This window comes from Tenrec ecaudatus, chromosome 14, assembly GCF_050624435.1.
Source record: "Tenrec ecaudatus isolate mTenEca1 chromosome 14, mTenEca1.hap1, whole genome shotgun sequence".
NCBI lineage: Eukaryota > Metazoa > Chordata > Mammalia > Afrosoricida > Tenrecidae > Tenrec > Tenrec ecaudatus.
This window is the reverse complement of record NC_134543.1, coordinates 104,798,937-104,820,115: the sequence shown is the minus strand read 5'-3', so window position 1 is coordinate 104,820,115 and position 21,179 is coordinate 104,798,937. Positions and strand designations below refer to the sequence as shown.

General features: G+C 44.3%; 1 protein-coding gene across 2 annotated transcripts in view; it reads left to right on the top strand.

Annotated features, from left to right (window-relative positions):
- Positions 1-21,179, top strand: part of TP53BP1 (tumor protein p53 binding protein 1) — an 82,267-nt gene that overhangs the window by 53,848 nt on the left and 7,240 nt on the right. The window contains exons 15-24 of one of the 2 annotated variants that reach the window (XM_075532176.1): positions 1,722-1,770; positions 3,509-3,601; positions 5,673-6,156; positions 11,163-11,315; positions 13,695-13,966; positions 14,578-14,727; positions 15,011-15,441; positions 18,290-18,481; positions 18,841-19,059; positions 20,576-20,791. In XM_075532176.1, the coding sequence (XP_075388291.1) occupies positions 1,722-1,770; positions 3,509-3,601; positions 5,673-6,156; positions 11,163-11,315; positions 13,695-13,966; positions 14,578-14,727; positions 15,011-15,441; positions 18,290-18,481; positions 18,841-19,059; positions 20,576-20,791 (2,259 nt within the window). The remainder of the gene's footprint in view (positions 1-1,721; positions 1,771-3,508; positions 3,602-5,672; positions 6,157-11,162; positions 11,316-13,694; positions 13,967-14,577; positions 14,728-15,010; positions 15,442-18,289; positions 18,482-18,840; positions 19,060-20,575; positions 20,792-21,179) is intronic. The other variant, XM_075532177.1, reaches the window with a different exon arrangement.

Below are 21,179 nucleotides of genomic sequence, written 5' to 3'. Positions count from 1 at the left end.
TGGAATTGTTTCAGGATCTTTTTATTGCTTTAGGTTCTTTTTCCAAAAAAATTTTTCTTTGTTTTATAAAATAAACTTGGGAGTTTGTTGTCGTTTTCTGTATATTGGAGTAATTTAAATAGAATTGGTGTCAGCTCCTCTGTGAACGTTTAGTAGAATTCTATGGTGCAGCTGTCTGGCCTCAGATTGTTGTGTTGTTGGGAATCTCATTGACTGGATGGATTTCCATTTTGTTGTGGGTCTGTTCTATCCTTCTACACGCTTAGGCAGGTAATAGGTTTCTAGAAATTTGTCCATTTCCTGTAGGTCTCTAAATTCATTGGAGCACAAGCCTTGAGAATATTATGTTGTTCTCTTTTTTTATTTCAGTTGGTTGTGATGTCGCACATTTCTTTTTAATCATGATATTTTCATCTCCAGTGGTCTCTAATTTTATAAATCCTTTCAAAGAACCAACTTCTTGTCTTTTTGATTCTTTCTGTTGCTTTTTTGTTTTGAGTTGTTATTTCTGCTGCAGTCTTTATTTATTCTGGTGGCTGAGGCTTATTTTGCTGCTCTTGTTCTGATTGTTGGAGATGTGGGTCAAGATGCTGATTTTGAGTCTTCTTTTTGGACGGGTGCATTTGGTGCTTTAAATTGTCCTCTGTTGCTTTAGCTGTGCCCCAAAGGTTTTGGTATGTTGTATATTTAGTCTTATTTCTTTCACAGAATTTACTATTTTAATTTATTTCTTCAATTACCCAGTGGTTTTTAAGCAGGCTCTTGTTCAATTTCCATGTATTTGATTCTGCCCTCCCCAATATTCCAGGTTTCGATTTCCAGTTTTATAGGGTTGTGATCTGAGAAGATGGTTTGTAATCTCCTGATGTTCTTACTGACATTAAGGCTTACTTTGTGGCATAGCATATGGTCTATTCTGTAGAATGCTCTCTGTGCTAGAAAAGAGGGTAAATTGTGCTGCTTGGTTGGAGTGTTCTGTATATGTCCAAGAGGTCTAAGTCAAGCTGGTCAGTTGTGTTTGGTTCCTCTGTGCCTTTGTTTAGTTTAATAGTGTTCTGTCATTCCTCAGAGTGACGTATGGCGGTCTCCTACTATTATTGTAGTGTTGCCTCTTTCTCTGCAGCTCTACAAGAGTCTGATGAATGTTTTGGGGTGTCTTTAATTGGGTGCATGAATGTTTATTACAGTTATGTTTTCATGTTAAATTATCCCTTTGATCATATGTATCATTGACATCTATTTTATCAGATTAATATCGCACTCCTGCCACTAGATTATTTCTTGAAAATATATTTGTTTTAAAAATATTTTCCCCAAATCACTGTTGGGAAAAACCTAGGTACCTTCTGCTTGTGGGTGCTCTAAAAACTGCCCACTATTTAAAATATGAGCACCATCCTAAAACATTTCCTTATATACTCTTTTTTAAATTTACTGTGTGAATAGAGATGAATTATGATTCAGAAGTTTAATTGTTATTTTCTAGTGTTACTACCAAGTAATATATTTTTGCCTTAATTGTTTGGGATTTTATAGGAAGTTTGAAAGAAAACTGGTGAACCAATTGATGTGAGAAATATTTATACTTAAAAGACATTTTTTTATCTCCATTTACTATTGCCTATTTCCTTAGATAGTTGGGGGCAAATACTGGTAGAGCATTATGAAGATTTTTAGATATGATACTAACTGAATTCTGCCGTTCCTTTGTTTTTATGCAGAGCCTGCAACTGGTGAAAGAAAGACTGCTGTTGCTGAGTCTGTTGCTAGGTAACCAGAGCTGTTGCTATTTAGAGGCCTTTTTAATACAGAGCTACTGATAATGCGGGAAGATGATTTATTAACAGAGCTACAAAGTACCAGCAGATTTAGTAATATGTTGAATCTTTGGGCTTTCTTATTAATGTTTTCAGATCAGTAAAGTTTTTGCTGTATTTGAAAGCGTGCTATCTGCTTGTCTTTCCCCTTCCTTTGTTCACATGAGAGCTGCTTGTTTCCTTTCTCCGTTGAGGAATCTGAGCTGGTGGTGTGGAGGGCATGGAGAGTTTCCTAAGAGATAGCTGTGGGTCTGGCTCTCCTGGGACCCCTACCCAGCCGCAGTCTCAGATATCTTCTGTGTGCTGCCAGATTAACTTCTCTGTGGAGCTGTTACTTTTGCTTTGTCATGAGTGTTGAGGCGATTTGAGGATGAGCCTGACCCTCTCCTTGCAGCCTGGGTGGTTAAGCTTTGCCATCTGGTGGCTGCGAGAGCAGAATTGTTTCTGGCATTAGTCATCCACCAGGAATATACTAGCATCAGTGCTGAAATAGAAATGGGATTTCTGAAAGTTTAGTCAGATGCTGCAAATAGGTAAAGTAGTCGCAGTGCAAGAAGCCTGGCTGGAATGTTAAGGACCGTGGTTGACAAATGCATACTCCATTCCTGTTTGTTGCCATGAGATGATTCACATCTTAAGGAAAAAATTTGGATTTGTTCAAAACAAAAATTCTTTTTTTTTTTTTCCTTTTTGGGTTATGTACCAAAGTTCGTGTATCCTTTCACGGATGCACGTTTAAGTTGTTTTTCTTTCTTTTTGATACTGTGAATAGTGTTGTGATGACACGGGTGGCATATGGCTAGTCATGCCTCAGTTCTTATTTGTACCAAGTCGAGGAATTGCTGGGTCATGTGGTATTTTTTTTGCCCAACTTGTTGAGGAAAAACAAAGATTCTTGATAAACCAAATCAAATATTCATGGAGACTACCTTTACCCTCAGTCGCAAGGCTCAGATATTTTTGATTAGTTCTTAGCTATGCCTTAGGTTGGCTTCATACCTTTGTGCGCTTCAATATTAAAGGGAAAGATAGGTACATTAGAGCTTTTACTCAGTTGAAGGCCCTTTACTGATATAATGTTGCATTTTTCTCTTCGGTTTGAATATAATTGTATGCTTGGGACAGCTTGTATGAATCTGTACATGTGCCTGCCAAGAGGAGACAAATATAAGGCCCACATGTGACATTGTGATTTCTAATGATTCTTAAACCTGTTACTCTGGTGACTTCCCCTCACTTTTTCCCCCTTTACAGTTTATCCGTTTGAAGAAATTGAGTTCATTGTCCAATGTAGTTTCCTACATTCTGGATTTTGTCGAGTATGTCTGTATGTTTCCTTTGTTTACATTGTTATTCCTGTTAGTCTTCTTTGAGAGCTTTTATTATTGATTTAAGTATGAGGAAATTAATTGGTTTAAGGCAGGTTTAGAGTTTAGGATATAGTGTCATTATCCTATTTTACTCCTTCTCTGTGGGGCTGCCTACTTCTGTAAAGAGTTACAGTCTTGAAACCTATGGGCCGTTCTATAGGGACCTATTCTGTAGTGTGGCTATGAGTCGGCATTGACTTGCTGGCATTGAGTTTGTGTTGTTGTTTGGTGGTGGGGTGGGGGTTTACCTATAAATATAATCTCATAAGGTACTTTTCCTTTCAAAACTAACACGATATATTGTTTTCATTACTATCTTAGTCCCCAGAAGACCGTATCTGTGTTTAGCTGTGTCTGTGAAGTGAGGCAAGAGGATGAGACCCGAAATCAGGATCCCCCCTCTGCACCCATCAGGTAAGCTAGAGTGTTCTGATGGTGCAGTATGTAAGCACTTAGCTGTCAAACAGAAAGGTGGTGGTGGGGGGGGTTGAATCTACCAGTTCTCTGTTTTAACAGGGTTGCCATGAATCTGAATCAACTCGATTGTGAGCTTGAGTTTATTTTTTTCACTCTGAGGGACTATGGCATGTTCCGGGTAGATTCATATCACTTTGAAATATCTAAGTCATAATATATTTATTAAAATAATTTATAGGACTACATTTCTAAGAGTATTCCTTTTTTTCTTACTTTTGGAAATAATGTCCTCTTTTACCAAGCTTTTTATTTTCCCCCTTAGTTTCCACTAAGGAGCCCTGGTGGTATAGTGACTATGCATTGGGCTGCCATTCGCAAGGTCCTTGGTTTGAAACCACCAGCTGCTCCCTGAGAGACAGGCTTTCTATTCCTATAAACCATTACAGTCCAGGAGATCCACAGGGGTAGTTCTGCCCTGTCCTGTAGCATCAACTCTGTGACAGGGAGTTTGGTTTGTTTTGGTTTTAGTTTCCCATAGGATACATTTTTCTTTTAAAAACAATCTAGGATGTTTAACATTCCAAATTTTGTAGTTACTTGTTCTTGGCAGAATTAAGGTTTTCTGATAGCGTCTTCATAATCCTTTAGAAAGTTCTGAAGTAGAGGGGAAAGTTTTACCTTAAAAGCCATTTCTTTGTACTTAAATTTTAAATAAGAAATAACTTTTTTGTAATACATGATTATCATATTTAATATGGAAAATAATCTGGTATTTTAGAGTAGATAGCTTTTGACCTTTGCACTTAATAATTTTTAAAAGATAGTATAACATGAGATTGTTGTTTGTCAGAAAGTAGAACTGTATTTTAACTTTATTGTGAGAAGGTATATCTCTTAAAGTGGTATTTGTGGGAGAAAGTTCATATAATTTGTTGCTGCCCTTGAACACCATGAGTTCAAACTTTGAAAGCAGTGGATGTGTTTAGTTTTTATCTGTTTTGGTTGAGGTTTCTAAAGCCTTTAGAGCCCGATCGTCTCCATTATGTCCGTGTGTGTGCACTGTGTAGCTTCACCTCAGCATCACGGGTCCTTGATGCTGATAGAGCAGTTAAGCTCACCAAAGTTGTAGCGGGGGAAAGAAAGTCACATAAAAGCGGATCCATGCAGTTCAAATAGTGCTGTTGAAAGGCCAACTGAAAAAAAAAATTTATAAAAAGAAAGGCCAACTGTACTTAGAAGAACCACGTCATAGCTTTAAGTGAAAATACTCTGATATGAAATGCCAGCTCATTGCTTTACTTGAAAGTATTCTGATATGAAATGCCAGCTCATTGCTTTAAATGAAAATATTCTGATATGCAATGTCAGCTCATTGGTATTCTTGGGACTCTAACGGCTCATGGTAAGGCGTTAGTGATCCCGCTGTTTTGTGGAAGAGCTGGCTGGGTGAAATTCCACTGAACACTTGTCAAATAACTACATGAGTCATTGACACGCCAATGATCAGACTAATGAGAAGTGTGCGCTCTTGAGAACGGTTTTTGAGGAGCCTCGTCGTTCTGAAATGGTTATTTGTAGATACAGCAAAGCTACAATCTCATGAACAACTTTATCCTTACAGATTTATTTCTTTTCCTAAAATTATCAGCCAAGATAGGATAAGCAGGATCGAGAATGCCAGAAGTCAGTTAAGAAGTGTTAAGATTCCATCATAAAGCCAAATGAGACATTTTGACCTAATTTTTTTTTAAGTAGCTCCCTAAACTGCCTTTCAGTATTTTTGACTTCAACAATGGCTTTACATCTTTTTGTTGATCTTATTTTGTTGTGTCATATTTCAGAGTTTATAGATAGGGAAAAGTTTTATGACTATTTTGTCATTATTGTTACATATGTGATTATTTTTCATAGTGAAATTATAGGGAATCTCACAAAGTGAGATGCTTGACCACTTTATTTTTCTCTTACAAAATAAAGCCCCATCCTATTAGTATTGACACAAACACACCATACATACACACACCCTCTTGATTATTTGACATGATTTCTATATATGATTGATTTTCAGGGAGAAATTACTTCATTTTCCAAGTACCCAAGACGAAGCAAAGAAGGACAAATTGGAGGGTGACCCAAGGCCTAGGCAGAATCCACAGCCTTTGCAATCTCTTAGCCTTGCCAAGGAGTCTGCTGCTCCTACCTCCCCGCAGATGGCCCCACAAGGACCATCCGATCCTCAAGTAGAAGCAATGGAAACTGATGTTCCAGAGAGCCAGAAAGAACGACGGGATACCAATCAGGAAAACCTTAGTAAAGCTATTGTTGAAAGGTCTAGCCAAAATCACATAGGAATCCAGACCATGGAGCGCTCCCCATGGGCCCCAGAAACGGTTTCAGCAGCAACCCAGACTGTAAAGAATGTGTGTGAGCAGGGGACCAGTACAGTGGAGCACAACTCTGGAAAACAAGATGCCACAGTACAGACTGAGAAGGGGAGTGGTGAGAAACTGGCCAGTGTCCCTGGGGATGAGACTGAGTCACTTCATAGCCAGGTGAGAGAACCTAGAGGCTGCCTCACCCTTATTTTCAACCTTCGTGGCTTCCCAGAGTCTTTCCGCTGTGGCACTTCTCCCCAATGGCGATGCTTCACAGTTCTGTATAGTCGCTAAAAAGCAAAAGCTATCCACCATAAAGATAGGGAAAATTGTTACTACAGCTAGTAGGTAGTTAATTGGGGAAAATGGAGTTGTGCTAGAGTTTTTTAAGTTTTCTGTTGAAAAGAGAGCCAGGAAGATAGTCTAGGCCCTATATTATTCTGTAGTGTTAACCCTTCTGTCATTTTTTGTAACCATTGGAACTAGTTCTCTAAGTCTACTTTCATCATTGTCTCCAGACATTTACAAAGTTGAATGAAGGAGGAATAGCAGACAGAAAAGTAACAGGTGTAGAGGAAGGTGTGGGTGGGACACTGCCGGGTGGCAGAAGAGAGCCTGCAGATGATCGGAGGAGAATAATTGGAGGAGGGGCCCTGAGGTGTGAAGAACAGGTTCCTAGAAGTAGAGTAACAGGACTGTGTAGCTCCTAAGCAGAGTTGGGTAAGGGAGAGGGTAAGTGGTGGTGGGAAACATGTCCCTGTTAACAAATAAGCGGAACTTTACAGGATTTCATCACGGTGGTTTTGGGATGCAGGGCAGGGAAATTTTGGAAATGACCAGTGATTGCTAAGTGGCCTTTCCCACTTCTGCGTTAGATCATCCTCACTTAGGATCAGATTAGGGAAGCTCTGGCGTGATGTACTTCTCATTCTCATCGTCCCAGTGGTTGGTTTTCTAGTCAAAATAATGTTCTTATTTATTGCACATTTACAGTAGATCAGCACTGTGCTCAAGACAACCCATGAGGTTGGTGTTATTCCCATTTCACAGGTAAAGAAACCAAACAGAAGAGAGGTTAAGTAACTTGCCCAAGATTTTGAATTTGAACTCTACCTATGTGACTCCAGAATCGGTATTTTCCACTATGCTTTTCTGTTTCTCATTGTGGTCTGTGTAGTCTTTTTTGCTGTTTATCTGTGTTGCTCCAGTAACTCCCAAAATTGTTTGTATGAGACTTCTATAGCAAGACAGTCTGTGAGACCTGAATGTTTACCGTCCTTGTAGATTGGAGCTACTGTTGGCAACGTGAGGGCTAGGGCTGCTGATCCCTGCAGAGCTGAAAATTAGAATTTAATTGATGTTTGGACCTATTTATTCCTGGCTTTGTTTCCTGTGATCTAGAGTGTGGAGGGTCTCGCTGAAAGCATCACATATGCTAATCACGTCTGCTGGGAGCAACTGTGCGCAGAGATGACTGGCATCCTGTGGTGTTGTCAGCGGCTGCTCTCTCTCTACACCTGAGCTCACCGTAATACAGTGGGGCGGGGGAGGGAGAATCCACGTTAAATGGGCCTGTGCCGGTCAAGCCCATGTTGTTCAAAGGTCAACAATACAGTAAGAGCTATGAAAGCTGGAACCTGTGTAGGGGAAAAACCTGTCAGAGAAGGAAAACGCAAATATTTCCCACTGAAATGGAGGTAGAGTCAGTCTCCTCCAGTCCCGGCCATTACAGTTTTCACTATATTACATTTTTAAATGTAGAGGCCATCACATATTAGAACCCTATTTTGCTTTTGTTTCTTTTCACCCTTAATTTAAAGTGTTTGCAATCTCCCACGTAATACGTGGTTCCCCTATCTGTAGAAAAGGAGTTAAACTTGATCTTAAAGATAGCAATGCTGTGAAAGCCACTAGATTTAATTGTCCTTTCCTTTCTCATATTCTCTCTGTATAATATAGGCACTGACGTCAGCTCATACATCCTTATGTTGATGTGTACATCAAACCGCCCTGACTAAGGCCCCAGGCTTTAGACTCGGACTAGATTTTATCCCCGCTCTATCATATTTTAACCCCGGCTTTAGAGGTCTTTGCGCACCTCTGTGCCTCAGTTTCCTCATCTGCGAAAAAGAGGATAATAATGGTGAACTACCACAGTGGCGTCTTGTGAAGATGAAATGGATTAGATGGGCTAAGCACTTAGTACTGGGCCTCGTGGTTGTGTGCAGTCTGGTCAGAACAGCGCCCCGCCTGGTCCTGTGCCGTCCCAACAGTCGTACGCCTGAGCCCCTCGCTACTGCCACTGTGCCCGGCCATCTCGCCACCCTGGCCCACAGGGAGCATTTCGACCTCAATTCTTCCAACATAGGTGGGTGTGCTCTTGGGCCAGCCATGGTACTGTCAGTACTCTTCACCAGGACCACAATTCAGACGTGCTGATTCTTCTGCAGTCCGGCTTTCACAGGCGCGTGAGGCTGTGGGAAAGAACCTGGTTTGCGTCAGGCACCTCAGTCAACACTTTTAAGAGGTCAGGTGCAGCAGATGTACTAATGAAATGCGGTATTTGATCTCTTGACTGCTGCTTCCTTGAGCATTGATTGTGGATCCAAGCCAGATGAAATCCTGACAGCTTCCTTCTTTTCTCGATTTTATCACGATGGTATCTACTGGTCCAGTTGTGAGGGTTTGGGGGTTCTTTACTTGGAGTTGCAATCCATACTGAAGGCTGCAACTCTTGATCTTCAGCAAGTGCTTCAAGCCCTCACTTTGAGCCACAAGGTTATGCTGCCTGCCTGTCGAGGGTTGTTAGTAAACCTTCCTCCAGTCTGATGCCGAGTTCTTCAGACAGTGCCAGCACTAGGCCTGGCAGATAGCAACCACCTAGTATCTGCTGACCGCTGGTACTACCTATTTGTTATTACCATTGTCACAATTCTAATGCCAGTTAACACTACAGTCACAATTGATACTAATTGTTACATCAGACAGAGTGAAATAGCACATTTAAGAGTTCTTACTTCTGCCAAGATGGGGAACGTGCTAGAAGAAACAGATTTTTAACTTATTTTTCACTGGGTCTGGAGCCAGCTTTCCCTGAAGAGAAAGTGTGCTTTTATTTTCACTTTGTTTTCTTCTCCTGTTAATGACAAGATCCTTAAGTTACTTGTGTATACAACAACTTCTTTTCAAAAGACGATTTGAAGAGACAGTAAGTGTAGCCTTTAAAAAAATCTGACCCCCCTCCCCCTCTCCTCTTCTTTATTTATCAAGACATGTTTAAGCCATATCTATGTTGGAGTGATCGTTTGAATGGTGGTTTACCATTAGAAGAATGTAAAAACATGCATCGGCCCCTTTCCATGGACTCACTGAGCAGGCTGTGTGTGCTGGCAGGATGCTGGGCTGCAGGGTTCTGATGGTTGGGGTGTGACAGGCTTCTGCCTCGAACCGTCTTAGAGACGAACCATCTTAAGGGATAACAGTCAGTTGGCTAAAGCTTTTGATTCTATCCATGTTTACTCATCAAATTCACACCTTCCTATTTTAGCAGATATTTTATTCCTAATGATGGCGTCAAGTGGGAATACGTCTGGTAAATTATTGAAAGTTTTGGTCAATTTCAGAACATTACTACCGCCTTCTCTAGGATAACCCCGAATCGGCAGGGTTGCCGTGGTCGATGTGATTCTTTGTAAAGATTTGGCTATCTTGGTGCTGACTGCTGGACGGGAACCAGCCTTAATACGGGAGCGGTAACGTGGGAGGCACAGATATGCACGTGGTCCTTCAGGTGACAGAGCCAAAGTAGAGGTGGGGTGCACATTGGGACAACTGATAAACGCCTTGGCCACAAGACTTACCATTGAAATTCTGCGCCAGTATTGACCATTGGCAGGACCTTTGGTAAGAAGTCATCTTTAAATAAAAATTACCCTCATGTCACTGAAGCATGAACTCGGGTTGTGTATAAAGAGAAAATAATGAATATTAGTGCTGTTTTAGTGAACCTATTTTGTCTGAATGGAGGTTGACATATATTTTTGTAAACCAGATGATAAATCAGAGATAATCAGATAATTTGAATTATTTCAGAAGTATTGACAAAAATCACACCTGTCCTGAATTTTCCATCAGGTATGTGTGTCTAACATTGCCTGGTCCTCATAAGTTTTTAAGAAAATGTTTGTTTAATGTTTTAATTAAAGGAGCCCAATTTCCTTAAATACCTCTGTTTTAACTATTATGTACTGAGAACCAGATAAAGAATCCTGATTCTCTAGGTCAAAGTCTTTTTTGGATTAGATCAAATGTTTTGCACTATGCTTTGCACTACTGCTGCAGGAAAACAGATCACCCGGTTGAACAGGCGTGTCACTAGTTGTGTGTAAAAGACTAGGGAAGGTCCCCTCTATTTAGAACAATTTAAAGAGCTCTTGCAATTGTAAACTTGCACACAGTTCTCACTTAGTATCTGCAGAGGGCGGTTCCACCCTCTGCATTCCTAAAAAAGGAAAAAGTGCAGGCGCACTCAAAGCCCTTATGTAAAATGGTTTAGTAGTTGCATATAACCTGCACATTTCCTCCAGAACTTTAAATCTTCTCTGGATTACTTGTAATAGCTAATGCGATGTAAATGCTATGCAAATAGCGCTTCCCGCTCTCTCCCAGTCTTTCAGAGATTCCTGTGACCACTTATTGCTTCCCACACCTCCCTACTCCTGAATATTTTTGATCTTCTGTTGGTTGAAACTGCAGCTGCAGAAACTGCAGATAAGGAGAGCTTACTCTACTGGTGGACAAGCTAGCTTCAGAATCAGACATTGCAGTCTGAAAATAATTTTTAAAAAACTTTTACTTTTAAGAATCCAAGGTGTTCCTAATTATCCTCCATTATATCTGGGGCTATATCATTCTTACATCGTGCTAGATGTTATGATTGTTATTTAGACAGAAACAGATCATTTGAGTCATGCTGATACACACTTCCCTTAGCATCCGATTGTACAGCCTTCTGGATCCATCCTTGGATCTTGACTTTAGGTGACTAGAAAACAAAGGAGCTAGAAATTCTGTCACCACAGATTGGTGGGAATCTTGGAACATTGCTCATCATGAAGCAAGCTGGTTATGATTCTGTCAGTTTGTGTTTAGGCCTGTGCTTGTGTCCTGTTCCCACACCGCAGGGAGAGGAAGAATTTGAAATGCCTCAGCCTCCACACGGCCACGTCTTGCATCGCCACATGCGAACCATCCGCGAAGTGCGCACTCTGGTCACTCGTGTCATCACAGATGTGTATTACGTGGATGGAACGGAAGTAGAAAGAAAAGTAACTGAGGTAACCCTGGGTCGGTGTGGCAACTTCCTTTCATAGAAAGTCAGTTTATTTTCCTTCAATATTTTTAAAAGCAGGAAACAAACAGGGAAATGGCTACAAGATGGGCAAAGTGGGCTAGACATCAGACCTTGGACTCTGAGCCGGTCATGACACTGGATTTGCTCAGTTACTTAGCCAGGTCCGCCATGCTTTAAAAGAGTGTGTATAATGCCAATGGAATTGAGAAGTCCCTATTTAGCTGTTGTGTGCGCTTCATGGTTTTCTCACGTGCTCTTAAGTGTTTACCCACTGTGTTCTTTTTCGGTGTCTGTGCTTGGGTGCTTATGGACCTGTTGGTAAGAAATGCACCTTCACTTAGGAGTGATTCATTTTGGACTTAAGTCTGAATGGTATCGACATTTATTGAAGGTCACTTCTTGACTTTATTTAGAACTAAACTGCATAAGACTGGGTAGATGTTGACAAATCTGGAACCTTTCTTGGTGCATATGTTAAAAGCTAGGAATTATTTTATTACGGTAATTGTTAAAAGGCACACCTGTTTTCTTCCTTCCCTTTTTTCTTTTGTCAGATTCACATAGGCACTTTAATTCTACCTGCCAGCCCTATTTTGGGCCCAGGGAGAGTTGAACTCTGATATATGGTTTTACGGGGCAGAAGACTAGGAAACCCTCCCAAGTGTAAAGCTGTTCCCTGCTTAGAGAAGGAAGAAGAAGCGTCCTTATGAAGAGCTTTACCTTTCCCCCTCTTTCGTAACCTTTGTTTCTTTGTATTGTTACAGTGTTTGCTCATTTTGACCAGTCGCCTCTCTAGACTCTGACAGGCACTATATGATGAAGATAAAAAGGCCGTCCTCCCCGTTGTCCAGGGCTTAGGGTTGACAGGCAACAAGTCTGGAACTTGTCGACCACTGTGGGGTAGTTGTGGAGACCATGTTCGAAAGAGCAGCTGCAGCCTGCAGGCTCACCTGCAGGAACTAACAGCCCCCACCGGAGGGGTGCTCAGAACAGCGTGGCAGATACTGTTGGAGAAGGGAAAGAAGGACATCGCTGGGTGGGCATCTAGACGCTCCGCACGACGAGCTTGTGCAGGGTCGGGAATAGTGAGAGAGGGTGCTGGGGAGACTGTTACCCAGCATATTGAGGGCTTGGCATTATCATGGGGGAAAAGTTTAGATTTTAATTTTTTATTTGTAGTCTTTAACGAATCTGGAGGAAGTGATTTGCATGCTCAAACTTGCATGTTGGGAAAGTTCAGTGGGACGGTAGGTTGGAGGGGGCTGAGATTGGAGGCATAGTTCAGGACAAAGGGAATACAAGTTTGTGCAGTAGCAGCAGAGGGTGAGAGGAGAGAAGTCTCACAGTAAAACCTGTGAAAGGTGGGAACTATAAATAAAAAGCCATCGAGAAGTGGTAAGATTGTATCCCATCAAAGGCGACAAACCTGTGAGGCCTAAACAAGGCAGAGCCCCATCAGGTTCCAGTCTCATAGATTGCATTGTATAAGAAGTATCTTGGAAGTAAAATCAATAAGCTCTGATGAGTTCCTGAACATGGAACGTAGTGGGAAGGAGGAATCTAACACTCCCCAGGTTTTGGCTTGGGCAGGCGTGTGGATGAGAATGAGAATCTAAATAGGCTACTGGTTTGAAGTGAAAAGCCTGCATTGAATAAATTATTACCGAGGTACTATTTTAATGTAAACACGGAGCTAGATTTGGGGATTGTATTGGTCTCAAAACCTTCTCCCACTGTGCCTTACTTAACTTCAGAAGTCTTCTTATAAATGAACTCAAGCCATTGAAATAGGCATGTGAGATAAACCAGTTTGACATTCATATGCTGTATAAATACTGAAGACTCATACTTTCATCATGACATTTAGTTCTTCATTTTTCCCTCACAAAGATACCATTTGGCTCATCAATTTTTGTTTCCTTGATCGCTCATTGAAAGGTAATAAAAAATGAAGGCAAAAAATGCAGAGTGCTGAGGACAGCCGCTAATCATGTACCTCGGAGGGCTTCTGGCTGTCGGTCATTTTCCTCCTCTCAGCTGCTGACCTCCTTTACCTGCTTAGACAGGGGTGGCCTGTCTTTTGGACTGGAACTCAGCAACCAGACGATGTGAACTTGTCCCATAAAATGGTAATGTAACTTAGTATAGAGGTTTCTCCCCTACCCAGTGCCATCTTTATGGAGATGTGATATGTTCCTAGTGAAATGCACAGGTCTTGAAAGTGTAGGTCCTGACTGTTTGTATGCTCTAGAACGCTCCCTCCGGACTCCCACCCTCTTAGACACCGCAGGGTTTCCTCACCCTCCCACAGGCACTATGTTATTGTGGCTTCTTTTAGCTCTCTATCTATTCTTCCTTTCAGGAGTCCGAAGATCCCATTGTAGAATGTCAGGAGTGTGAAACTGAAGTTTGCCCTTCACAGACGGGGGGCTCCTCTGGTGATCTGGGGGATATCAGCTCCTTCTCCTCGAAAGCTTCCAGCTTACACCGAACATCGAGCGGGACGAATCTCTCAGCCATGCACAGCAGTGGCAGCTCAGGGAGAGCGGCCGGACCACTCAAAGGGAAAACCAGCGGGACAGAGCCCGCAGATTTTGCCTTACCCAGCTCTCGAGGAGGCCCAGGAAAACTGAGGTGCAGACAGGGTCTCCAGAGGGAGAGCCACGGCAGGGGCAGGGTTGCTGGCATGCTAATGTCACAGGAAAAGAGGAGTAAATCCACCCCACCTTCCTCCTAGGAAAATCAACTCCTCCTCCTCCTCATTTGTTATTGTCCTTTGGGGGGCTTGCATGGGAGGTAGGGTGGAGCCCTGCGGGAAGCCCCTGAGAATGTGGGAAACCAGTGAGGAGACTTTGGGAATGCTGTAGGGTGGGGAAAGTGCTCGTAACATCCCCATATGATGCAGCCTACAAGGGTTGTGGTTGGGAAGTACGGGATAGCGCCTTTCATCTTGCCCTCTGCCCGGTGTCCAGAGCCCGAGGGAGAAGAGGCAGGGGCTATGAGCATGCTGTTGTCGAGGGCAGCTGTAGGAAGCTTTGCTAAGAAGGATTAGGTTCACATAGAGGAGCGAGTCCTTCACTGTGACCCCACACTGCCCGCTTGGTGGCGGAGTTTTGGTGGTGGGTGTGCGGATCAGCTTCCTGCTGCCCTGGAGGCCTGACACCTAGTCACGAGGGCTAAGGGGAGACTGTGAAGAAGAGATTCAGTAGCAGGTGCAATCAGACTAACCTGTCTTCATTCTCTAGTCCTAGAAAAGGGGTCAGTCAGACAGGGGCGCCAGTGTGTGAGGAGGATGGTGATGCAGGCCTTGGCATCAGACAGGGAGGGAAGGCTCCAGTCACGCCGCGTGGGCGCGGGCGAAGGGGCCGCCCGCCTTCTCGGACCACTGGAACCAGGTACCCGGGTAGTGCGAGATACATTTAGTCTATGACTTGTGTAGGAAAAAAGGGAGTAGAGTGAAGAGGGGAGTAGAGAGAATGTGGGTGTCGAGAGGGAGAAAACTGGGGAGTGGGCAGGGATGAGAGTGAATTCCTTCGAAAGACCAGGCTCGTGCCTGTGGTGGGGTTATCAAAGAATGGGCTGAAGAGATCCACGGACAAAGAAGTGGGAAAATTGGTTGTCTGTACAAGTTTTCTCTCTGTATTCTCACAACCTTATCCTATTTTTATATCTCTTCAGAGAAACCACTGCGCCTGGCCCCTTGGGCATAGAGGACATGTCACCTAGCATGTCGCCAGATGAGAAATCCTTCACTCGCATTGTGCCCCGAGGACCAGACTCCAGCAGGCGCGCGGACACGGGTGCTGGTGCTCCGCGCCGCAGTGACTCGCCAGAGATTCCTTTCCAGGCTGCTGCTGGTCCCTCGGATGGCTTGGACAGCTCCTCGCCAGGGAACAGCTTTGTAGGGCTCCGGGTTGTAGCCAAGTGGTCATCCAATGGCTACTTTTACTCCGGGAAGATCACCCGAGATGTCGGAGCTGGGAAGTACAAATTGCTCTTCGATGACGGGTACGAGTGCGACGTGTTGGGCAAAGACATTCTGTTGTGTGACCCCATCCCGCTGGATACCGAGGTGACGGCCCTCTCCGAGGACGAGTATTTCAGCGCAGGTGAGCAAAGCAGCGCAAACCCGAGATCGGGCTGTGTCTTGGAGCAATATTTGGTTTTCAGCAATTACCAAAAAAACAAACAAAAAAAAAACATCCCAGTCCAGCTACTTTTCTGGAGTCTCTAAAGTCAGGAATTTCATTCTTGTTTTCCACCGCCTCCCTCCCCCCTAGGAATTTCATTCTTACAACACTGGTTTCCTCTCACAACTGTTTAATCTTGTTTGTTTGTGTTTCAGAACATGTGTTATGTGGACTCATTATCGATTTATAGAAAAGTTATAAAAATGATATCAGAGCTCCCGTAGGTCCCTCACCTGGCTTCTATTGCTTCCATCTTACATTAGCTGGGCGCCTTCATCAGAACTAAGAAGTCACTGTTGGTGTGTTGCCACATCATAGGGTTTTACCAGTGTTTCTTTCATGGCTCTGTGTCACGTTGCATTGCGTTGTCGGTCTCCATAGTTTCCTCTGGTCTGTGATAATTTCTTTTCTTTTTTCTTTGTTTTTTTATGATCTCGATTATTTTGAGGAGGACTGGTTGGGTCTTTGGTGAACTGTTCCTCAGTTCTGTTTGGTGTCTTCCCATGATTCGAGTCAGGCTCTGGATTTTTTGAATTCTCTGAGGCCTTCTCATGACTTTCACAGGCTGTTTGGTATCCGTGTGGCGTCGCTGCTGATGCTAACTTACATTCTTGTTTAAGATCATGCTTGCCAAGCTTCTTCACGTTAAAGGTACTTTTTCTCTGTTCTAGTTTTTTCTACTGGCATTTAAACTTAAAACCGACTTTGGGGACCCAGTTAGTGAGTGTGACAGACAAATTTTAGACATGCCTGCTTAGGAGGAAGTTTGAGTGCTGTGTGCATACGCCTGCGCACCCACTACGCATGCTCTGGTTTGAAAGCAGGTCCCTCTTTTTTTCGTTTTAAATAGCCATTCATCTCCTTTACTGACGTTGAAGGACGAGCGGGATTACCATTTCATGTACTGATTCTTTGAATAGACAGTCTCCTTTCTGTAAACCAGTTTGGTGATACGTGTTTGAGTTATCATTTTAAAAACATGCTTTCTGGATTTTTAAAAAATTTACTTTATTAAAAAAAAAAAACAACCACTTTTTTCCCCTGGGGATTTTGGGAAAATGTACCTCCAAGATGGGGAAAAGAGCTTTTATTGTATCTTATTTTGAAAGTGGAGAGTGTATTTTTATTGATCCAGAAAGATGTTAATACCAATTGTTACAAAAAGATAAATACAAAATGGAGCCAACAGTGTAATAAAGGACTTGGCTGTGAGAAAGAAGGAAGAAAAACTTTGGAATTTGACGTTTACAAATATTACTGCAAAAGCGCAGGTCTACAGCCTACAGTGGAAACGAAGTCTGTTTCCTTGCTCTTTCTCTGATGCCTCGCCGGCCAGGAGCATTGTCCCACTGCATCTGCACGCCTTGGGAGGCTCAAGCACTTTCTTCCACAATCACTTCTGTTGACAACATCTCCTCCAGGGGCTGCCATACATCTTGCTTTCATTCACCAAGCCGTGGGTCACACCTTCGAGGACAAACGAGCTATCAGTTTTAGAGATGAGTTTATAGTTTGACTTCTTGCTGCTCAGTTGCTTGGGAGCTGCCCTCAGTTCTGCTGTGTGACTTGTCTGTCGCCCACAAAGCCTCTCACATTCAGTTGGTGGCCAGGTCCCTGTGCACGGGGTCTTCTTCCATTGTCGCAGCTGCCATCACCCTAAACGGTGGGAATGTGTTCTCCGCCCTGACCAAAGTCATGTTCTCGGCGGTCCCGAGGACTCCTGGAGGATTTTCCACCAAGTCCCTGTGGTCTTCGGTTCCGAAAAGAGGTTGTATGACGAAAAGCTTTTATGAGCTTTTTAGGCCCTCCCGAGGGCTTTCTTATGGTTTGGAAGCCTGGCTTCTCAGTACTAGTTGTTTGCCCCTTCACCTCCCAGTCAAAAGGGCCACTTCACCTGCGAGTTTGGGAAACCCCATTAGCTGTCTGGCTTGTCGCTCACAAATTGTCTGTTAAGTCACTTGTCCTTCTGTCGCGTGTAAAAGCCACCCTTGTGGATGCTCATTGGCCCGCTGACAACAAAGGTAGGCAGCGCTGTGTCCAGAGTGAAGCGTGGCATCAGGAGGGGATTGTGTGTCCCATTGACTAAGGCTACCAGTCGCCAGCACTGGGCTGTTTTTCGTTCTAACCGTTTGTTAGTGGTGGTTTTGATTTGGGGATTCAGTTTGGCAGCAGGGGCTTCAGTCAGAGGATGAACAAGCCTGGGGAAAGATGCTTCTGCAGCGTGGCTGAGAGAAGCATGGCCCACTCTCTCCTCTCTCCTCTTCCTTGGTGCGGGGTTGATTCTATTTCTCTCAGCCTGATGGGAGAGAATAAATGTACCTGTCTATTTTTAAGCATGACAAAATATTCCTCTTAATACCTTGTTTTTATATTGCAAACCCGCCTCTTTTTATACTAATACAACTCTGCAAATTGTGCAGGGAAAGAAGCGCTGTCTCTCGCAAAGTACCCGTTCTACTCAAGATCACACCCCTTGCTGGTAGCAGTTAGACCGAGGCTCTGCGCTCCTGATTCTGAGGCCAGTTTTCCTTTGCCTCACATGGGTTCCTTCTAATGTCAGGGCCTTACCTCCAGGAAAGCAGATCAAAGCAGAGACTAGGCACAGAGGGAAGAATTTCTCTCTTTCTGTTTGAGTTACAGCCGCGCTGTGAGGACTGCTTTGAAGGTTCCCTTCCTCTCTTTCTTTCTCCCCAATCTACTGTGCGTTCTCGGAATCTGCTGCTTCTGGCCTGTTCTGCAGAACCCATAGCTTTTCTTTTCCCCCCAGGAGTGGTGAAAGGACACAGGAAGGAGTCCGGGGAGCTGTACTACAGCATTGAAAAAGAAGGCCAGCGGAAGTGGTATAAGCGAATGGCTGTCATCTTATCCTTAGAGCAAGGCAACAGACTGCGCGAGCAATATGGGCTTGGCCCGTATGAGGCAGTGACGCCCCTCACCAAAGCCGCAGATATCAGCTTAGGTAAGACCTCTGCCTCCTGAGCAGTGACTGCGTTTGCGCCCTGCCCTGTTGTCGCGGCATTTGCTAATGCTTCCCTAACTTGTGTCCTGTATGTGGCTTATTAGAGAGTGCTGAGCGGTCATTTTCTGTAGCCACTGCCTATCTCTGTTTCCTGCCTGGGATTGAATAGGAAGTCAGTCCTCAAGGCTTGTCAGGCCTCCCCAGTGCCACAGCAGACCACACAGCTTCCCTGTGGCCAGCACTAGGCCGGAATCGCCTTCCTGCCTCCGTGGGGGGTTGGAGGACAAGGGACTATGGTGGTTCACTTTGGCTGTCTCTGATGGTGGGAGTTGACTGGCCTTTGGCTTATTTTACCATAGACAACTTGGTGGAAGGGAAGCGGAAACGGCGCAGTAACATCAGCTCCCCAGCCACTCCTACAGCCTCCAGTAGCAGCAGCAGCACAACTCCTACCCGTAAGATCACAGAAAGCCCTCGTGCCTCCCTGGGAGTACTCTCTGGCAAAAGAAAACTCATAACTTCGGAAGAGGAACGGTCCCCTGCCAAGCGCGGTCGGAAGTCTGTAACGGTGAAACCTGGTAGGTGTCCTTTCTGGCTTGTTCTTGGAACGCAGCATGCGCTACGGAGAGATGCAGCCTGACGTATGGCATCCGGCCCCCAGTCCTGGCATCAAACAGGGGTCCTTCACAAGCCCCTGGGTAGTACTCAGAGCTAGCTAGCTGCACCAGCCCCTGTCCTCCAGAGTCCAGTGGGATTAGGTAGGGACCAGAGCTCTCGCACAAATTGTGGACTCCTGTCTTGAGTAGTCTAGGAGAGGGAAGAGAAGTCTTGAATGTTAAGCAGACTGAATACTGATAAAATCTGTCTTCTTCTGCCTCGCACTATACCCTGCCTCGCGGGAACTCTGCTCCCCGCTCCCCCATGTGCCCAGGCCCTTCTGGCTTTCTGAAACTTCAGAATGGAAGGCTGAGGACTGCGTCACTGTCACCCAAGCAACCCTCCCCCGGCCCTTCATGTGTGATGTTCAGAAAGGCGTTTAATCCCTCTCTCATGTGGGGTCTCTACTAAGACCCCGAGCCAGCCATCGTGAGTCCTGGGGGTACAGATGAACACATCAATCACACTCCATTGTTGGTCGTATTGACCTGGCCCTAGGGCTCCTGTTTATTTCCTATGCCCCACCTCCATATGAACCCAATACCTCTGTGGTATTTCAGGGTACTTACAAACAAGGGCAGCTTGCATTCATTGACTAGTCTGGGGGTGGGGAGGTGCTAAGTGTTTCATAGATATTACTCCTGTAATCCCCGTACAGTACAGGTGCTTCCTTTCCCAGTCGGAGAATTGGGCATACAAAAGTTAGCTAACAAAAAAAATTAAAAAAAAAAAAAAAGTTAGCTAACTTGCTCAAGATGACAAAGTAAGCCAGGATTCAAACTCGGGAAGTCCGACTTCAAAGTCCAGGCTTATAAATGCTGCATGATATTGCCTCTGAGATGGTTCTCTTGCTGCTGGTTTTATTTTAGCGAGGCATGACCTGTCTGTCATCTTAGCCTCCCATTGAACCTCTGATCCAGCTTTTCCAGGTCAGCTATCTGTTTTCTTCTCGGAAGACTTCCTGGGCACTCCTGGGTGTTGGAAACAGGGATAAGTGAAGCAGGTGACTTGGATGTAAAAACCGACTTCATTGCCAACCTTTTAGGCACTGCTCTGAGGAGGGCCAGAAATAGGGCGGGCATTACTTTCTCAGTAATAAACAAGTATTTGTTCTCTAAGCCTGCTTCAAGATATCCCCTCTTCTGGGCCTAACAGCACGACCCAGGGAAGTGGGCTGATGCCTTCCTACCACTCTTTACCCTTCCCTGTGCTTCTTGGAGCCACCTTTTCTTCAGGGCACTTTGGAGGTCTTTGGTTTGGCTAACAGCATATGCATCACCCCGGATGTCAAATGTGCCTGTGTTATAAATTCAGTTCTGAGTCGTTGGCTATTTAGAATGGTTAGCTACTGGAACGTCGCTAATCGAGAACCTCATGCTTGGTGCTAGGCCTTTTCCCAGTGAAGTCCCCGTCGTCACTGTGCCTCTGTCCTTCCAGGTGCAGCAGGGGCAGGAGAGTTTGTGAGCCCCTGTGAGAGTGGAGACGGCTGGGCTGAGCCTTCTCTCCTGGGAGAGCAAAGGGGCCCTTTGCCCCTCAACAAGACCTTATTTTTAGGCTATGCCTTTCTCCTCACCATGGCGACCACGACAGATAAGTCAGCCTGCCGCTCCAAACTGCCAGATGGCCCGTCAGGAAGCAGTGAGGAAGAAGAAGGTAAGGCTCTGGGGGCGTCCTGGGGGCCTTGACAAATGTACATGTCCTTCCTTTCCATTCACTTGTTGCGCCAGACCCCCCTTTTCTCTCTCCCCTGTGTCGAGGCAGGCAGCAGGGCAAGTGGCAACTGAGGTCTTGGTCAAGGTCAAACGAGAAGTTAATTTGTACTCTGCTTCCTGGGTTATATACATTGTTAAAATTTCAAGTTAATGTAGCAAATGGGAGATAGATCCTATTGTTCTACAGCTGAAGAAACAAGCTTACAGGAGTTAAATAATGGATTTTCATCAACAATAATACCGTATATACTCAAATATAAGCCGACCGGAGTATTAGCTGAGGTACCTAATTATTACCTGGGAAACCAGAAAAACTGATTGACTCGAGT